This window comes from Cyphomyrmex costatus, unplaced genomic scaffold, assembly GCF_001594065.2.
Source record: "Cyphomyrmex costatus isolate MS0001 unplaced genomic scaffold, Ccosl1.0 scaffold75, whole genome shotgun sequence".
NCBI lineage: Eukaryota > Metazoa > Arthropoda > Insecta > Hymenoptera > Formicidae > Cyphomyrmex > Cyphomyrmex costatus.
Genome location: NW_017280322.1, coordinates 1,478,393 through 1,498,316, shown reverse-complemented (window position 1 = coordinate 1,498,316; position 19,924 = coordinate 1,478,393). Strand labels below are relative to the sequence as shown.

Genomic DNA, 19,924 nt, shown 5'->3' with positions numbered 1-19,924 from the left:
TGATTTTCTTCTTCCCTTTTCTGCTCCCAGGATAGTTTATCGATTCACAGCTGCAGGTCACAGTATTATACAAATTTTTCATCGGACCAAAAGGTCCTGTAGAATTGCTTCTTTGGGGAGAAAGAACGTACCACTTTTTATTATTATAAAAATAATGTATCTTTTCAACTTCTGTCAGTAATTCCTGTTAAATAATGTGCTGAATGAATTAGCATGACGTACGTTTGAATAAGATCAGTAGTCTCGTCCATTAGAACAGGTTTCCTTCAGCTTTCGTCTACATATAAGTGACGATATCATTTCGAAATCTAGATACCAAGGAACATTTAGACATCCGGCAAAATTTGGTCGAGTATCTGTTATGCAATCATCTAAAATTCAGACCGGAAACTCGAAGGAAACGTGACATGAAACGTAAAGAAGCGCAGCGGGTTTACGTACATTCCGGACAGTCGGGAAAGAACAAGTTTCTCAGAGCAACGTAATTGAATGAAAGACCTTTTAAGAATATCCCGAAGGAACTCTGATTCTTCTTCTTCTTCTTTGTCTCTCTCTCTCTCTCTCTCTCTGTTTCTCTTTCTTTTCTTTACAGCTTTTAGGTATAAATTTTATAACTACTCGCTTAACAATCGCTAATTCTATCGTCATGTATTATGACGTTTTCTTATATATATTTCTTATGTTATTACATCTCACTATATTAATGCGGACAAAGTCTCGATACTTTACATTTCTATAAGACATGCTGCGCTTATACATACACCCACAAGAAAGCACACACTCATTAACTCTTATATATGATACATATCTTATATGTTTATAGCTTATATTAAAAATTTTTTATTTTATGTATAATCCATTTTATGAATCTATTTATATATTGTTGGACACTTGAGAAGAATATATGGGAAGCATATAAACATCGATTTTCTCCCTCTCTCGTACTCTGATAAATCTTCGACTCCTGTTTAACGCATTCGGCAGTCGCCGCCTTTCGATTTATCACGAGAATTTCTAGATGGTTGTCTGAGGGAATGACTGTTATCTCGCCGTCGAGTAATTCGAAAGGCCGTGCCTCGTGACACCAAAACTACTTACACAGCCGAGACCATAAAGCGATGTGGTGACTGCGTAAGTATTCAGCAGTCAATGACAATCCCCTGAGAATCACTTCAATCGCGCGTTCAATCGAAGCGGCTACAACATCCTCATCTTTCTTCTTCAAGACTTCTTCACGATGACGTCGGGGTGGCGTCGCCTTTTAAATCACGCTTGCTGTATCCTTGACAAAAATAAAAATTCGAGTCGGACGTAAGGGGAAAGTGACAGAAACGTAAATGGATTATGAAGCTTTTAAGAGACGAAAATTAAGACAACGAAACTCTTTTACATCTTATTGTTTCAATTTTTGTCTCTTATAGAAATTTTGTTTATGCGTTACTCTTTCCTTATATTTTTTACTTATACATAATACTAATTTACAATGTACTTTTTGCTTTTTGTTTCTTTTGCCTTCTGCATCTTGTCTTTCTTTATCTTTGCGACTTTATCTTTGCGACTGTTTTACTGATAATTGTGTGTTGCTTGTCTCTTAATTTAAAGCTCGTCAATTTTTATCTCAGATGACAAAAAATTAAAGTTTTTCTACTTAAAAATACGCAATTGTACTATATACATATAAATGTACAGCTCAAAGAAGCATGTGCGAATTATTAGATTTTTATTCTAGATCTAGAACAAGATACGATATATAGTTACAAATCTGAGGTATATATTGTAATATATGCATTACAAGTATTATATCGAAATAACGTGCGTATTATTTTATTTTTACGAAGGCATATAACTGCGTTAATTAGTAATTGATGAAATATAACATTAAGCGATAGTAACATCGTATGATTTATTTAATGAGCGTTGAGCGATCAGTTTCTCTCCAGTTGAAACTGCGAGACTCATTGAGGTCTGGTGATATGGATCAATTTCATCAACGTCAATTAACCTCTACTCTAGTTTATAATTAATCATCGTTGCCCTAATTGCTTGATTAGACAATATCGCTTTCACACTTAGAATTGTTGGCTTGCAAAATTCTTGTTGCATTTTTGCAAATATAATTCTCTCAAGTCATATCTCTTATGTGTGATCAGATTACGTGTTATAAATTTTTAATTAAAAAGATCGCGTTTGACTTTTAAATATTTATTACACTTTTATTATTTATAAATGCATCTTCTATTGATTTATTAATAATAGTAATTTCATTATTACATTCTCTCTCTTCTCTCTCTCTCTCTCTCTCTCTCTCTCTCTCTCTCTCTCTCTCTCTCTTATAATTCGAGAAATAATCGATTAATTTATATTTTTCTAAATTTATTGCAATGTCACTTTGAATACAATATTATATTTAAAAAAAGAATGCATTTTTCAACACACGGTTTAATACATTTTGTTGTTTTATCATAGAATGAGGTGTGCCTACGTGCATAAATAGCAAAAGTTTTGAGAGAAATAAACCAACAAGTCATATTAACACGTAAAAATAATATTACATTAACTGAGTCATAAAGTAAATCATGATGATTAAAAAAAGTGTATAGTTGTGTATAGTTGACTGTAATAGTTGTAATATCAATTTTTATGTCATTTTTTGTCATTTTGATGTTATCATGATTTTTTGTTGAGGTCATCATATACGTAATTTTTTCTCTAGAGCGGAAATGTGAAAAATGAAAATTGTTATGTACGATATACACGTTACAACATATAAGGATCGGTCTTATCAACTCCAATTAATTTAATAATACATAACGTACAAAAAATTTTTATTTTTTGTTTTCGTGATAGTGATTCTTTCTGCTTAGGAATGTTTTAATTTGAAATTTATTATCATAATCGTTCATCGTGACGCCATCATAAAATTGTAGTTGGAACCGTCGATCAGATAAATTGTTGGTTGCATTATGTAGGTACCATAGAAATTTTTCAGCCTCACGTCGGTATTGTAGAAAGTTACAAACCTCGCAGTCGATAATAAAGTCTGCAATATACGATGTAGATTTCCTTGTCGAATTGCATGCATTTTAGCAATATAATTATATTAGAAATCCTGTGTTTTGCGTGGAGTGCAATTTTAGTAATTTGCTAAAATATAAACAATCCAGCGAAAAAAAATACTTTGTGTGCCGTTGACTTAATATTTTTCAAACCGCATCTATGCACAATATAAGTTAATAATCATCAATATCAATTCTTGCATTTTCCTGTTATATTAATAACAATCAGTGAAAAAAAAAAAAGAATACAAGTTTATGTCTTGTGTGAAACGCATTTCATAAAACCTGGCTTAATTACTGTTTCGCCCTTCGTCATAAATAATAATCGTTAATAATTGATTCATTGCTGATGACGAAAAAAATTTAATTCTCCATCATTATACCGGTGAGCCAACCGAGGGCCGAGCGGCATTCTCGTAGCCGGGAAAGCCGGGAAGACCCGGGAAGCGGCATGTCGCATTCGCCGGAAAATCGATGGCGCGCTGTCGGTCGGCCGGCGCCATTGTGCGCAGTGCGCGGCGCCCGCCGCGTTTGTCGGTATTCCTACGCATAGACCGCGTCGCGACGCTCATCCGCGGCAACCATCTAGATCTCGTACCGTACGCCTAACGATTTCGTCGCGCGTGTCATCAGATAAATCATTACGAATTCTTGATTTTTTTCAAGCGCATCATTAGAAAGTACAACGTCACGTGCGTTTTTCGCTGGAAATTCGAGTCATCGTATCGGACTTGCCAAAGTGGAATTTTCCAGACGTCGTGGCGCGGCTGTGCTTGACTTCCGGTGGCGCCAGCGACGACCGCTGTGTGTCGTCAAAGAGAACCAAGAAGAACGGAGAGAAAGAGGTGCGGTGTTGCGTGACTGGGTGCGAGCGACCGTGGCGCGTGTGTGTTTGTTGTGTTGTTAAGCGTAAACGAGTTTTACAAGATTCTCCTCGTACTCCGCTTTTTCGAGTAATACGCGAGCATAAACGCGGACGAAACTAGGAAAAACGAACCGGGTGCGGAGTAATTCGGGAGAAGCGAGGAAGAAAGAGTGAGAGCGAGAGAGAGAGAGAGAGAGAGAGAGAGATACGAGTGAGTGAGGAAGAGAGCGAGGGTGACCAGACCAGCGGGGACAACAGTAGGGTCGCCGTCCGATTGATAAAGGGATCAGCTTCGTGACGAACGAACGCCACACGATGTCGTCCTACATTCAGGTCGCCGAGGACGAGGGTGAGGAGCCGATCGAGCTGCCGACCGAGGACGACACCACGCTCCTGCTCACCACCCTATCCGCCCAGTTTCCCGGTACTTGCGGCCTCAAATACCGCAACCCGGAGTCCCGTACGATGCGCGGTGTACGATTGGTCGACGGTCGTCTGCATCCGCCCGAGAACGGCTGGGGCAAAGCGATCTACTTCTGCGTATTCCCTAAAGGTATAAAAATTTGCGCGAACGTACTCGCGTACCTACCTCCCTTCCCTTCCCTTCTCTTCTCTTCTCTTCTTCATCCCTGTGATATTTATAACGCGGCGGCGCTGTGCTCGCGGCGTCGACGTCGAGGCGACTCAACGAAATGATTCAAAACCGACCGTCATGGGATCCATCGGATCACTGCGATAACGCTTTTCTCGATCACGAGCGGGAAAGCGTCGGGATACTGTACATTACATGAGTCTCTCTTGAGACTCTTCTTGGACTGTATCCGCCGTGGTGAATCTGCCACTTCAACTCCTGAAGCAGTTGGTTGACAGGAACAACTTTTGGCTCAACTTCTTTGTTTGAATGATTATAACACTAATGTCTGTTTCTGTAAATGTCTTTAGATTAACTTTGTTCTTGGTTCAACTAATTCTTTTTTAGTTCTGTAAATTTTAACACACACACATACACAGATATATTAGTCAAATTTTAATAATTATTTATTTAAATAGTCTCTCAATAGATTCTTAACTAAACATTTACTCTTGGTAAATAAATATTTACTCAATAAAAATAAATGATAATTAAATCTAGTTATTTTTGTATCAAATAAATATATTTTTATATAAATAAATATTTGGCATTTTTCAAACAAATGATTTATTAAAAATATTTTTTTTTAGTACAGTAGGAATTGGAGCGATAAAAATAAACTAAAATAATTGTATTTTTAGTCGAAGCAGATCTTGCTTATACACAAAAAAAAATACATACTGTACAGTAATAATTACTTCAAATATCTTAAAAGTTTATGTACGTGCACATGATATAGTCACAATATCATATTTCATTAAAATGCTTTAAATTTTAGTATGTTTAAACTTCAATCAGGGTTATTAAATTAAAACAAATTCGATGTGTGTATTATATAAAGTCGCTTCTTCGATAAAATTTTATAACATTCTTTAAAAGAAAATAAATTTTTATTTTGAATTTTTCAAAAATTTATAATAATATATTTTAAGAATATTATCAAGAAAAAAATTCTTCGTTAAAGACTCACTTAAAAGAACGAAAATAAATTGAGTTATCATAAACTTTTTTTTTAGCAGTAGAATATTTTTTAGTGTGTGTGAATGCTTCCTTTATTTAACTGAGTACTTTTTGAGGTTTTTACGGGTATTTTTCATAAAGAAACTATGCGGATTAACTCCGTGTCTATATGTAGATCCATTGTTCAGTTACATTTACACCTAACAAACACCGAACGCAAATATTTAAACATTCGTGTTTGTGAGCAATTTATTCTTTCTCTCTATTGCTCCGAATACTAGCATTTGATCAGATTTGATATTCGTTGCACATAGCAATTAAACTTGTCCAACTTTTATGTAACAAATAACAAACTTTTGCATTCCTTGTTTGGTGTTCGTTTGCTACATGTATACACGGCTTTAAATTGCCAATGTTTCGTGAACATTGCAGTTCACTTAATCAACGCGAAAAGCAGCCTGAATAAAACTTTATAAGTGTGATGATTGGCTATAGGTCAGATAAATCTAAGAATCGGCAATCAATTAACAGGCTTGAAAAGCTTCGATTCTGAAATATTAATCTCAAGTTATTTCTTTCTGTGATCAAGTGAACTGCAATGTTCTAAAACGTTGACTTCTAACAATGGCTGCATTCAGCAGAAATTATTTAATCAGTGAGCGCTCAGTGATTCTTTAATATGATTGGTTCTTGCTTTTAATTTTTCCCTGGAGCTAAGTGTAAAACTGTATTATAAAGTATAAAAAAATCAACTGATCAGTTTTCTTTGCTAAATGCAGCCAATTAATTCAGGCATGGAAAATTCGCAAAACGCATAACTTTTTTGTTCGACTTGTCACTCGATATAGATACAATCTGTAGTATTAGGTCTGTTCTTTTTAACTGAACTTCTGTACAATTCATTTTTTTCTCTTCAACATAGGGAAAAAAAAAGGAAGAAAAATAAACCGTGCAAGTTCAACTTAAGAAACAGGCTCATTGTCTTTAATACAGATAAAATTAGTTTTTTTTTTCTTCTAGTGCATATAGAGGAAAAGATTAGAGATTATTAGGGAGAATAAATTCCAATTACAAATTCTGGTTATTAAATTATAAAGCGCCAATAAAGTTAGAGTTTGACCCAAGTTATCCCAAAATATCCTATTTAAAACAATTATTTCTTTAATTATATCCATCACGTTTAATAGGATGTTGGATCATTTTAGAGATACTCCTATATGTATATCTTCTTTAATAAAACTACTTCAATTTGTCTACTTTATGATGAGTATTAGCTAAATGGAATAATATTCTCATGATCCAGAAAAGTACTGCAATCAGCTGTTAAAATTAGTTTCGTCGTTGTCGAATATTAAAATTAATGTGTAATTCGAAGATCTTTAAGTTGTTTTTCTTCTTTTTTTCTCTTTCTTTTTAACAATGTTTTCCTTTATTATTATTTTTTTTTACTTTTTTCTATAAATCATTACGAGTCAGTTAGACATGAACGTCTATTATATCTTTTCAGAGAACAAACGTAAATCTGATGACAATTTGGAAAATTCCACAGCTAAGACTAAAAGAATGGAAACAAAGTTACGTTGCACTGACTTAATTGTACTTGGTTTGCCATGGAAAACAACCGAACAGAATTTGCGTGAATACTTTGAAACGTTTGGCGAAGTTTTGATGGCACAGGTAAGTTTTCGCATTTACTGAAGTTTGTGCTTGGGCTTGGAAACTAATACGGAGGAATCTTGCGTTTTTCTGCACTAATAATGTATTTAAGTTTACTAATCTAATAGATAAATAAGAAAGTTATATCACTATAACTCTTAAAGCAATACAAATATGATTTTTAAAACAATGATAACTAAATTGAAATAAATAATAAATTAATAAATAATAATAATAAGAGTAATAAATAATCTTTATTAGATAAACATTTATATATACGTTATATACACATTATATGTGACGTACATACACAATGTATGTGTATGTATTTTTGACAAGTGCAAATAATAAAAAACAGATTATTTTATTCACATAAACATAACGTTCAATATCCTTTGACTATGAAAGATCACTTTAAATACTGTCGTAGGTAAAAAAAGATGCAAAATCCGGTCAAAGCAAAGGATTTGGTTTTATTCGATTTGGAAGTTATGAATCGCAGTTGAGATGCCTTGCTCAACGTCATATGATAGATGGCAGATGGTGTGATGTCAAGGTTCCTAACAGTAAGGTAAGAACATAACTCATATACTTGAAAATTCTATAATTCTTTCTGCTACTTTTTATCGCTTTCTTGAATGTACAACAAAATCTTAAAAGGCGTTAAATCGGTGATTTAAGACATTTAGGAGCGAATAAATCATTTTAAAAGCAATTGGAGGTATCTAAAGAAAATTTTATAATTTTTGACAAAAGTTTAAAAATACTGTAATTCGTTATACATTTTTCTAACATCTTTATTTAATTATTTATCAATGAAATTCATATATTCTGATATGATTATTGATATTATGTTGTATATTTTGTTATTCAATAATACACAGTAATGTGTGTTATTGAATAATAAAATATACAACATAATATTAATGTTAATAATCAATCATTAATTATATATTACTGTCAATAATTTAAAAATAAAAATAACTATATTATGTATGTAAATATTAAATGACAATATACAAGAATTCAGATTTATTCATATGTGTTGTGTATTATAAAATGGATATTTTATATATTGTTTCTAAAATGATATGTTCTCTCTCTTTCAAGTACACCTGCCTTCAATCTGTACATATTTTCGAAAAAAAGTTATATAGCAAAATTTATAATTAAGTTACCATAATAATATATCACATTTTATATAGTTTAAGATTATCTCTTTTTTATCTCAGATCAAATCCTGATTTAATCATGTATTATCAAATGTATTATTATTATATCGAATTTATTTATTATTATTTTATTTGTTTTTATTAATTTTATTCTTTTTATTATTAATTGATTTTGCAGTACCGTTGCCTATATTATGTAATTGAATATACAATATAAAAGTGTAAGCTGCATGAATTTTATCTTTATTTTATTGACTGATAAATATCAATTTAATTAAATTTCGGTCGTTTTCTACAATGCAAAGTATAAAGAAATTCGGTCGTAATCAAGCATTAATAAGATGTTTTCATAAAATAAATTTAAAGTTTACAATGTTAGTACAGCATAAAAATAAAAATATATAAAGTATAATATAAATATATAATATAAAAAAAATAATATAATGATATCGAACATTTTGGAACTCACAGGTTCTTTTTCAGCGATTCTTGAAGATGTTACAAATCATAGAAATAAATAATCTTATATCTAAGCGTGGTATAGTGTGGTACAATTGTTTCAAAGAATTGATTCTCCTGTTTTTATGTGAATCGTGTAATAAAATGTGTGAAAACAGGAAAATCAATTCTTCGAAACAATTACACCACACTATAGACCATAAGATTATTCATTTCTATGATTTGTAACATCTTCAAGAATTGCTAAACAAGGACCTGTGAATTGGAAATGTTCGATATCATTACATTATTTTTTTTATATTTTTTAATATTATATTCTTTGTATATTTTTATTTTTATGCTGTACTAACATTGTAAATGTTATAAACTTGAAATTTATTTTATGAAAACATCTTATTAATGCTCGATTTAGACCTAATTTCTTTATACTTGAATATCAATTTGTTTTTAAAAGTTGTTTCTTCCATTAATCTTAGCAGTCATAAGAGGAAAATTTTAAAAAATAAGAAACGCTTGATATAGAATAGAAAGTAATACCTAATTTTCTAATATGTAAGGCAAATCTTTCCTATTGCTATAAAAATATGTATCTTTACATTCTAAAATATGTACAGATGTGAACACACGTGTAATATTTCAAGTAAAAATGAAATGTAGTGTGAGAAACAATCGGCTAAAATTGATAAGAGCTTACAACTATGGATATGGATAATACCTTATCTTTCTGTCTATCTCCATTTTATCACATAATGCTTTAAGCGAATATTTTCTCATATTTCTTGAATATGTTATTTTTATGTATATGAGACATATTTCGCTGTGTGGTATAAATAGGTGAATGTGCGAACGGTTATAAGTGGTGGAATTGTACAGAAAGAATGCAAAATGTCTGTATGTACGAATGTATGTTTATACGAGTGTGGTGCGTGAGCCGTGGAGAGAGCGACGTTAACGGTGTGCTTGCGTGAACATGTAAATAATATAGTATGTTTGTGTCTCTAAAACGATATGAGATCTCCTTAGGAGAGTGATTAATAGTCCTGTCAGAGGCATTGCAATGGAGAGTAAAATTATTCGATAAAAACGTATCCAACTTAACAAACTTTAACGTGTCGTGTGTTATCTTCTTCAAGATTTCTTAAAGATGGCCGAAGCTTTCGCAAGCCTCAATTATCTCAAATGAGAAAAATCCTCATATATATTATCTATCTCGAAATATCTTTACGCTGATAAAAACTAAAATACTCGCTAAATTGCGTTAATATCCCGAGTACGCGTGAATGAGACTATTATGAGGAATGTATCGCGCATTGAGAGAGCGTAATTGAAGGTAAAGATCAATATTTTCACGTTTTTGAGCGCGCGTATCTTCCTGGATACATAAAATATTGTAACGGGTATGATTTTGTGTGTTAAAGTATGTAAATGTAGAACCTTGCAGTCGCGTATGTGGAGTATGTCTCATGTCCATGTCTATCAATAGAATTTAATTTTAATCTCGGTTTAATTTACTCTTTTTCTAATTTTTAGAACTAAAAGAAGATAAAAAGCAAGTTAAACCGAGATTAAAGTTAATCTGATAGAAATGGACATCAGCCGTGAACCAATTCCTTAGATCCGAGAATCTCTTTGCGCGAGCTACCGTGATACGGGAACGATGCTTCTGACAAATTTTGTGAGATCCGCGATGCGTCGTACGAGTAAAGTCTCTCCAGAACGTGTGAGGTTACGTGGAAAAGATTTTGGCGAGGCGATTCTAGGAAGAATGCGTAATCATGAATGAAAAAACTCGCGAATGAATGGTGCAATAGCTCACACGTCGTCGTGTCACGTTTCGCGGAATAGATTCTGCGCTGCGAAACCATTTACGTTTGCGTGTTCCACCGTCATCGGCGGAGTATCAACACGTATTCGAGTACTGTAAAATGTAGTAACTTTGACTCAAAATTGGGATAAAATACTTTGATTCAAGTTTTGATGATGCACATGTCAAAATCAAAACGCAGACCGGTAATTGGTTTTTGTTTCGAGACTATTTTAAGCTAATATATTGATAATAATACGTTAATAGCCTATATGACTGTCTTGTTTTATGATAATATAATAATGTAATAAAACTATACTTACATACACGTGCGCTTACGCGCACACACAACGGCCTGAAATATAACATACTATTGTATGGATCGTTACTTAAGCTTAAATCGCAAAATTGATCAGTCGAATGTAAAAAAAATTATCTATTGATCAATATTCATAATCCGTTTTTATTTTAAGATCGTCTTAAGTAATATCTTAATGCTAATTCGGCTCTCTAATTGATTCATGATATCTTAAGATTATACTTAAGACAATCTTAAATATAAGAATCAACTATGAGTACTGGCTATAATTTACTACCATTAAACATCCTCAAAACGTTTTAAGATGTTTTATATATATCTATTGATTGAATATTCGCGTTGTGTCTAGACATTTTTTAAAATTTGAGTCAAAGTTATCTTGACTGAGCTAAAATTACCCCATTTTACGTGTACATAATTAGAGATGTGTGCCGCGTTGTTACGGAGCGTTGAGCGGAGCGAATGCGTATGTGTGCTTCAGCATTACGATCAAGTCTGTATGTGATTGTCGAGGGCTGGTGTAATCTGGTTGCAGAATATTGATGGATTAATGATGGCACGTCAGTATGATACGGGTAAGCACGGTAACGAGTGCTACCGACCTATACCGGTGCACACACCGAGTAGTCGCCGAGTGCCGGCGTCGAAGCCGTACGTAGCCAACGTAAACTCGTCATCCGAGGCCACTGCTCCACCTCCGAGCGCGCCACCCCCGAGATACGACTCGGAGTATGATTACAAAACCACTCACTACCCGTCGTATCCCCCGAATTATCCTTACGATGATAACAAATACAAGTATGAAGGCGGTGGCGGTGGTGGTCAACAACAGGCCGCCTACAACTCCTACAATGAGAAGCCAAGCTACGCCTATGAGGATCCCGCCACTTATGATTCTCGTGGCTACATGCCGCCACCGCATGCAAACGTTGCCGCGGCGCCCGCTAATCCCTCGTATCCCTCGTCCGATGCGGAATACGGCTCGCGGTACTACAGCGAGGGACGTGTCGTTTATTCAGCCGACAACTGTCCGGAGCAGTACGATAAAAGCAGGTACAATTACGGGTACGATCAAAGGTGCTACTACGATCAGGCTGACGGCCGTTATGCCGTCGCTGCAGCTGACTGCAGGTACGAAGTGCGTTATTCAGATGGGAGACATCCGGACAGCCGACATCTGCCGGTCGATCCCAGCCGGGAAGCGGATTGTCGATACGTAGACAGTCGTGAGATGGACAGAAGGTACGTCGATGGTAGGGAACCAGTGGATGGCAGGTACGCGATGGACAACCGCGAGGTCGATGGCCGCTATGCTGCTACATCAGACGGCCGCGATCTAGTCGACGGTAGATACGCTGATCCATCGAGATACCCAACGAAAGAGAACTATTACGATCGCTATTACAAGCACCGGCCATCGAGGGATCACCATGTCGCAGATACGTCAAGATACTGAAGAGAAAACTCGTAATTAAAATCAATCATGTTTTAATGGGAATAATAGACTATGTCGCAACGACGATGATATTTTCTCTCAGGATCCATTGCACATTCCACGCATCTACAGGCACATATTATACCACGCATCTACGAGCGCTATGAATGTTGATATTATTGTTACGTATTGTTTGCAACGTGTTATTTTGATGGATTTCTTTGATATCGATACAAAATTTCATACATAAAATGTGTTAAAAATTTGTGTGAATGAATGTTGGAAAGTATTCAGTATGTGGATGCAGTTTATTGAAATATTTATTTTATATAATTATATATATACACGTAAAATATTAGTCATTTTAATTGAACGTTTATTAATATTTGACATTTTTGAGTTATCAAATGCTTTTTTACTGTTGCGTTCATGTCACACACAAAAGACAGTCAGGACAAGAGGCAAGAGGCGAAATTTCTGATGATTAACATTTTACTGATTTATTTTCTTTCGTGTTATTTTGAATTTTATTAATTTATTATTGGTATGAAAAATATTAGAAGATGATCACGAATTATTTTAGAAATATCGAAAATAACGAAAAAGATGCGTGGTATAATTCTTAAAACATTATATAAATTTTTCTTTTGTATCATTGATATTTTCAAGTCTTCTAATTTTAAATACATATGTACTATATACATTATTATATTTTATTCAAACAATAACATACATTGTATATTTTATGACCTAAAGTGTCTATATTGTGCATTTTAAAAATCGAAGTTTAAACATTTATTTAAGACAAGGATATATATGTAATAGCATAAATTATATAAGTTCTTTTACAAAGTAATTGTAATAATTTTAGAAAATATAATATTTCTTCTGTACCAATTAACTCATCTTATTTTGTGTATCAAATTAAAAAATTAATAAAATGTTACATATTTTAATAAAATGTTACATATCAAGATTTGAATAAAATACAAAATTAGTGTAACATATGAAATGCTGATGTAATTATAAATAGCTTTTATATGAAGACTGACTAGAGAAGTGGTATTATGTAAAAAAAATTATACGGTACGTTTAAAATTATAAAATGACGTTTAAATATCTCAAAATACTTAATTTGTTATATCATATTTCTTCTTTAAAATTATGAGACTTTGTTGAAAATATTTCTTGATAACTACGCACAATAAAAGGATAATTTAGGTTTTAAAAATATATAATTAATTGAGTAAATATTAAAGAAAACAATATTTATACATATATACATATATATATTCCCATTAATTCATGATGTTTGTTAAATATAACAGATATGTTGTCTAATGGTAGAAATAATTAGTCTGGAATATAATTGTTCACATTTTATCAGATACGTGCTTATTCAAATCAAGACAGTGTAATGTAGCATGAGATTTTCTCTACATTGTGAATATAATGAAACAGACATTGTACAGATTGATGCATGGATTTCAAGTGGTCATAGTGCTTAAGTGTTCATTATATAACATATGTGTATTTACATATAAAAAATCGAGCCAACCGGCGTCTTTTTTTGAACCGACAGATAATAAATATTTAAGAATTTTATATATAAAACTTGACGTTTAGTGCAGATTAATTGCAATCGACGGAACATTGTTAGAGTACTAAGCCGGAAGCGAGAAGTTTCATACTGCGTCTCTACGGAACATTGTGTGTAATATATGCATGTGATACACTCGATGTAAACTATAATGTATCTATGTTACGTATTGTCATTCTCTTGACGAATGCTACACATCTTGCAGCGATTTCTACCGCCGCCGGTATTGTGAGTAATGTGCACTGTACGCAAGTTTTACTTGGATACCCGTGAAAACCTCGTACATATTTGATATAACGTTTTTTTAGGAAGGAATGATACAGCAAGTCCCCTGCAAGGTTTTCGTCGGCCGCTGCACAGAAGATCTAACCGCGGACGATCTACGAGATTATTTCTCCAAATTTGGCGAAGTCACGGACGTTTTCATCCCGAAACCCTTCCGCGCGTTTTCGTTTGTCACTTTCTTAGATCCTGAGGTCGCTCAGTCGCTCTGTGGCGAAGATCATATTATCAAGGGTGTCTCGGTACACGTCTCGAATGCCGCGCCCAAGTCCGAGGGAAACAATAAAAATTTTAATAATCAAGTTAACTCGAACATGAGGGGCGGCAGGGGCGCGCCGGGACCCGTCGATAATAACGTCCAGGGCAATTATCAGGGTAACCGTTATATGGGTCATTCGGGCAACAATATGGGCCCGAATGGCTGGAACAATCCGGGGAATCGCGGTAATCTCGACATGCCGAATCTACAAGCCCTTGGTATCACCGGTCAAAACAACGGTGGTGGTGGTGGAGGCGGCATGTCGAATCCGCTGGCGATGGGTGGTCTGAATCTGTCTGCGTTGCCGGTCAATCCGGCATTGGTGGCCGCTGCTCTGAACCAGGCGTCCTGGGGTCTGATCGGTAATCTGCAGAACCAGGGAAACGACCAGGGTTATTCGAACCAGCCGGGCCCACCGGGCCAGCCGCCCTCCGGTAACAACAGTATTGGTAATAGCGGCAATTCTGGCTTTCTCAGCTGGATGAACCAAGGCGGCGGCGATGGCAATACTGGCAATCCCGGCACCGGCGGCCCCGGGCCGAATAACCCGAACGCGTCCCAGGGCGCCTGGCAGAATCACCCGGGTCAGCGCGACCAGAAGTCGAATACCTTTCTCAAGTACGAGTAAATTCAATCGGGGCCGTGGGTCTACTCGTAAAACCAAACGGATCCTCCATCCACGGGTCCCGATACAACAACCATAACGAACGGTGGTAACTAATGAGGTCGACAGTTTTCCAAAAATGCGTCGACCTCGGAAAAAGATTAAGAGCCAGAGCCTATAGTATGTTGACGTTTTTTCTAATGTTTTGCACTAATCGCCACTGCGTGTATTATAATATTTCGAGACCTTCCCCACTCTCTTATTGGTTTGACAAATTAGCACAATTCCGTTCGTTTAGGTTTACAACAATCGAAGGCGGATAGCTTCGATCATTCAAATATATGTGCGCGATTTTTGCGTCACTCTCTGAGGTGTGAGCGTCCGATGAATAGTAGCATGATTAAAATCAATACGTATGAAGTTGATGTATGAGGAGCTTAGCTGTACAATGATGAGATTGATCGATCGAATACATTTATTGCTTAGCATAATAATTGGTAAACTTGTAATTTACATGTACAAAGATACCTGACGAGATCTGAGTCCTAAAAAGATTTCAGCTACTTCAGCATTTATTAAACTCAGTGAAATGTGTACTAAAATAGTCTTACTCAAAAAGAAATAACTACTACACAAACATGAAATTCTACGCATTCTCATTTGATATTAGTTTAGATTCCGAAATTGCCTAGTCGCAGCAAAGATAATGATGTCCCAGTACAGTTTTCAAATCATACCTAAGTCTAAAGAAACAATAAAAATGTTAATAATCAAGTGAACTTTGACGAGGGGAGTTACATCTGCATTATTCTTTCATTCTATTTAAGTATACATTTTCTTAAATAGCAATTAATAAATTATTGGAAAATCGGAAGTAGCTAAAGTTTTTTTTCATCGCAAATCTCTTTAATAGAGGGGGCTTTAGTAAATACTTAATAGTATTTGTTGAGCTGTTTTGGCTTTCTCTATACGACCACATTTTTTTATTTAATTATAATTAAATTTTGTCTCCTTGTCTACGTCAAAAATGTAATGTAGGAGGAGACTAGATTGATCACCTTAGTCACAAGAACAAAGTTAGTAACTAACTAAGGCAATCGATCTAATGGGTGCAATGTGGTAATAGATGATACCTAGTATCATGAGACCAAAGCCAATTATATAATTTGTTGTAACGAATCGAGAACCATACCGAATTGCTAGACGTTATTTGTAAAAAGCGTAATATGTAATACAATGTATAACTTGCCATTGAGTTTTCAAGCTGTTTATAATATTTCATATTTCTTACGTATTACTTTTTAACGATAGATCTCTTGTTTATTTTAGAAACATAATTTTTCCTTGGTATATTCAAGAGATCTACAATTACGAATTTTGCTGCTGCGAGAATAGACAGTTTCATTTAAATCAGAGTACTTTGATTAAAACTATGCAGTCGTTTTTGATATTTTTAACTTTCGTTATATCCTTTAGCAAAATATTTGGGAAGCAATTTTATTTCGTTCTATATAATATCACCATTGTACGAGCGGATAGTAAGAATATTATGAAGAAAAAGATACATTTTCATGTACAAAAATAATTGACATTAAAATAAAAAATTAGTATTTATTCATTTTAGATTTTAAGTGAATAGAAATTTTTTTGGTGTGGTTCTTTGTTGAAACAACATCTTATTCTATTTTGCAGCATTTTTTATCTGCAAAAGATTATCTAAAATATTAAGATTTTCAGAAGGAGCGTACAAATTACGAATGATATGATTGCCTGAGAAAGAGAGAGAGAGAGAGAGAGTGTATGTATGAGTCAGAATAGCTCGCAACACACCTAGAGAACACTTGATCGCAGCTATCCGTATTGTATATTATTATCGATTTGAACTTATGTTTCAAATATCTAAAATGTAACACATAAATAGCTTATGTGAGAATTTTACATTAGTGTGCAGGTGTGTCAAAATTATTGATCGATTGTGTGTGAAAGAAAATTGTTTGAATCGTTTGATCAAATTTTTCCATTTTAATTGAGTGATTTGAAAAAAGAAACGGAAAGAAAAGCTGTTTAAATGTCTTATATGTCTGTGTATAATGTGTCATAAGTTTTGAATGAAATATCCTTGATGAAAAGACTTTTGAACTGTTTCCTGATTGAACGATAATGAAAAAGATAGCTTTACTGGTCGAGAGTATTTATTTTTCAAAGAAAGAAAGAAAGAAAAAGAAAGAGTCATAACACGAAGAAGGATGCAATTCACATCTCACAATTATAGTCAATAACTTTAACATACGAAATAGTATCGCAGTTAAACTTAAAGACCGCATTCGACATCGCGATATCACTGTATACCACGTTAAAAGAATTATTTAGATTGACTATTTCAGAGAGTACACTAATTATCTCTTATGAGTATATTAATTGAAAGAATAAAAATATATAATCCTTCTATATAAGAGATGTATGTACTGTTGTGCTTTTTATTTTATCGTACAGTGATTTCTCATCAGTTTCCTTCTTTTGAACGCGATATAACTACTTAATATACAATTCTAATGATAATACTCTCTCACTCTTTCTCTCTCATTAGCGTGAATTCTCATCGATATGCGTGTCGCGTGTATAGATGAGAAACATCTCCTCTAACTTTGAGAATGTCAAACTGGATTGCTCGATAAGCACATGTGTGTATGACGGTTGAATGTATTTGTTAATGGTCGTCTAAGAACTACAGGCGTGAGTTTTTATTACTAGCAAAGTGATAATGTTGTCTGTTTAGAGCACTGAGAACGCGTGTACTTGGCGGAGCGAGATGAAAAAATGAGATGACTGAGTAATATAATGCATAAGACGAACGGGAGATTACTGCGGTATTAGATGAGAATGAGCAAAAGTCGTCCAGTATGTATTTGATACATATGTAGATCGAGAGGAGGTTGTTTATATACGTAGCGTATGTAAGAAAGCTAAATTATATACACACAAATTTCAATGAGGAGAGATAGACGATGTGAAATTGGTTGATTGCGCATTCTGCCACGCTATTAAGAGAGAGTCTATAAATTGTTAAATCGATCTACATAGAAGCTGTGGTTTGAGACAACTTTTAACAGACACTGGAACCGTACCAAGCTTGTCACTGAAGCACGAATGTTCGCACTTTAATCTCCTTAATTCTGAAAATATTTTCAGGGAAAATGTAGTTCCTTACGATACGAGAAGTAAAAAAAAAAAAGTAGAAAGAGTAAAATAAAACTTGTATAAGAGGTAAAATTAAATCATTGATGGATAACTATACAATGGATAATAATTGATTGATTAGCTTGAACATTCGTGCGTGAGTCGTCGCGATTATAGATCTACGTGGTCTGACAATTATATTTGTAGATGTAACTCCTTTTATGTTGTCATCTAGATAATGTTGGAAACACGTTAAATATGCAGTCTCTTTTCACTTTATACTTTCTTATAAGTTCAATTTTAACAACGAAACTTGTATTAAATAATCATTGTTGAGCAATTTAGAAAAAAAAAAAAACAGAATCAATACTGGTTTTCTAAAAAAAAGAACGAAAAAATTGCGTATAAATGTCGTAAAATAAGGCCCTATTAAAAAAAATATAATATATACAATTTACACTTAGAAAAAAACCTGAGCATTTTTATCATCTCGTTTGTTAAACAAATGAATTGTATCCATATGTTTGTATAGTATTGTATCTGTACGTATTGTATATATTTTTAAGTAAATTTTGCCTATAGATTTAATTGTCAGGCTATGTATTTCAAATCGTTTGAAATAGCAATGTCTATGACACTATTAGCATCTTCTCGTAAATCCTCAATCAGTGAATTTTTCGTGCGAGATGAGTGTCCACTGCTCAAAGGATGCCTTGAAAAACGATTTGGAAGTGATCTATGAAATATGTAAATACGGATTGATATAAAGCAATTTTAATATCGCTCACAAAATGTAAACGAATTTTATTGTAGAGTTAGCTGCGCTCTGTAAATCGCTCGATATTGTTGTGTCCTGAGAGAGGGAGAGAGAGGAAATGAGATGAGGCTGCGTGACGAATCCGAGACGTGTGTCGTGAAACGTTGTCGTGTGAGAATGTTGATTTTGATCCGTCGATCTCGCGGTTGTTAGGGGGGATTCGAGCCGCGTCGTAGAAGAGCGCGTGGTGAGAAGACCGTGATTCCGGCATTCTTTTACACTTTTGAGATACTCAAACTATACAAACGAATGTGAATCGAGATTACCGTGGATTTTTTACGTGTGAGAACGATCCCATGATTTTTGCGCGTGCCGCAAAATCCCTGTCGAGCAAAAGAGAAAAGCGTCCTCTTGTCCACAGCAATATGCTGCGCGAAAATCTTATAGATGTGAATATTAGACGATCGTGGCATTACGTTTCCTAATCGTGCTGACGGTTTTGCTGTGAAATTGTAAAGCGTTTTCCGAGTTCGTCGAGTTGATGCGAGAATACTCAATGCTCTCCGTAACAATCTCCGTTGATTGTAGTGTATGTTAAATTATGCCGAGAATAAAAGACCCAAGCATCGTGGGGTACCATAGCTTCCTTTAAATGCGAGTCAGCGATGCACAATTACACATCTGCTGGCTTGTCCCAGAATTGGTAGAAGACGGATGTGCTTACAAAATTTGCACTCCTCAGTCGCTTATGTGCCAACAACTTTAGATTATAATGAAATCATGATCAATTTTCATAAGCTAGTAAAAATAAATCATTTTTTGCGAATTAATTGTGTTTTCCAGCAAGAGACAGTGATTATAACATTATTTCATTTTTTTTTTCAACAT

At 34.3% G+C, this 19,924-nt stretch overlaps 1 protein-coding gene across 3 annotated transcripts; it reads left to right on the top strand.

The window, feature by feature from the left end:
* The first annotated feature begins 3,855 nt into the window (after positions 1-3,855).
* On the top strand, positions 3,856-16,292 carry TBPH (TAR DNA-binding protein-43 homolog). 3 transcript variants are annotated; one of them, XM_018548838.1, is made up of 5 exons: positions 3,856-4,474; positions 7,020-7,189; positions 7,599-7,739; positions 11,458-12,389; positions 14,266-14,309. In XM_018548838.1, exons 1-4 carry the CDS (start codon positions 4,237-4,239, stop codon positions 12,376-12,378), a joined length of 1,470 nt encoding a protein of 489 aa, XP_018404340.1. In that variant the 5' UTR covers positions 3,856-4,236; the 3' UTR covers positions 12,379-12,389; positions 14,266-14,309. The 3 variants fall into 3 exon arrangements, with proteins under 3 accessions (XP_018404340.1, XP_018404341.1, XP_018404339.1); XM_018548839.1 differs by lacking the exon at positions 11,458-12,389 and having other exon boundaries at positions 14,266-16,292; XM_018548837.1 differs by lacking the exon at positions 14,266-14,309 and having other exon boundaries at positions 11,458-12,487.
* The last annotated feature ends 3,632 nt before the right edge of the window (positions 16,293-19,924 follow it).

Coding starts and splice junctions, on each gene's coding strand:
- TBPH (XM_018548838.1), top strand. CDS start 4,237: ATGTCGTCCTACATTCAGGTCGCCGAGGACGAGGGTGAGGAGCCGATC. Junction 4,475..7,019: donor CTTCTGCGTATTCCCTAAAG/GTATAAAAATTT, acceptor ATATCTTTTCAG/AGAACAAACGTAAATCTGAT. Junction 7,190..7,598: donor GCGAAGTTTTGATGGCACAG/GTAAGTTTTCGC, acceptor ATACTGTCGTAG/GTAAAAAAAGATGCAAAATC.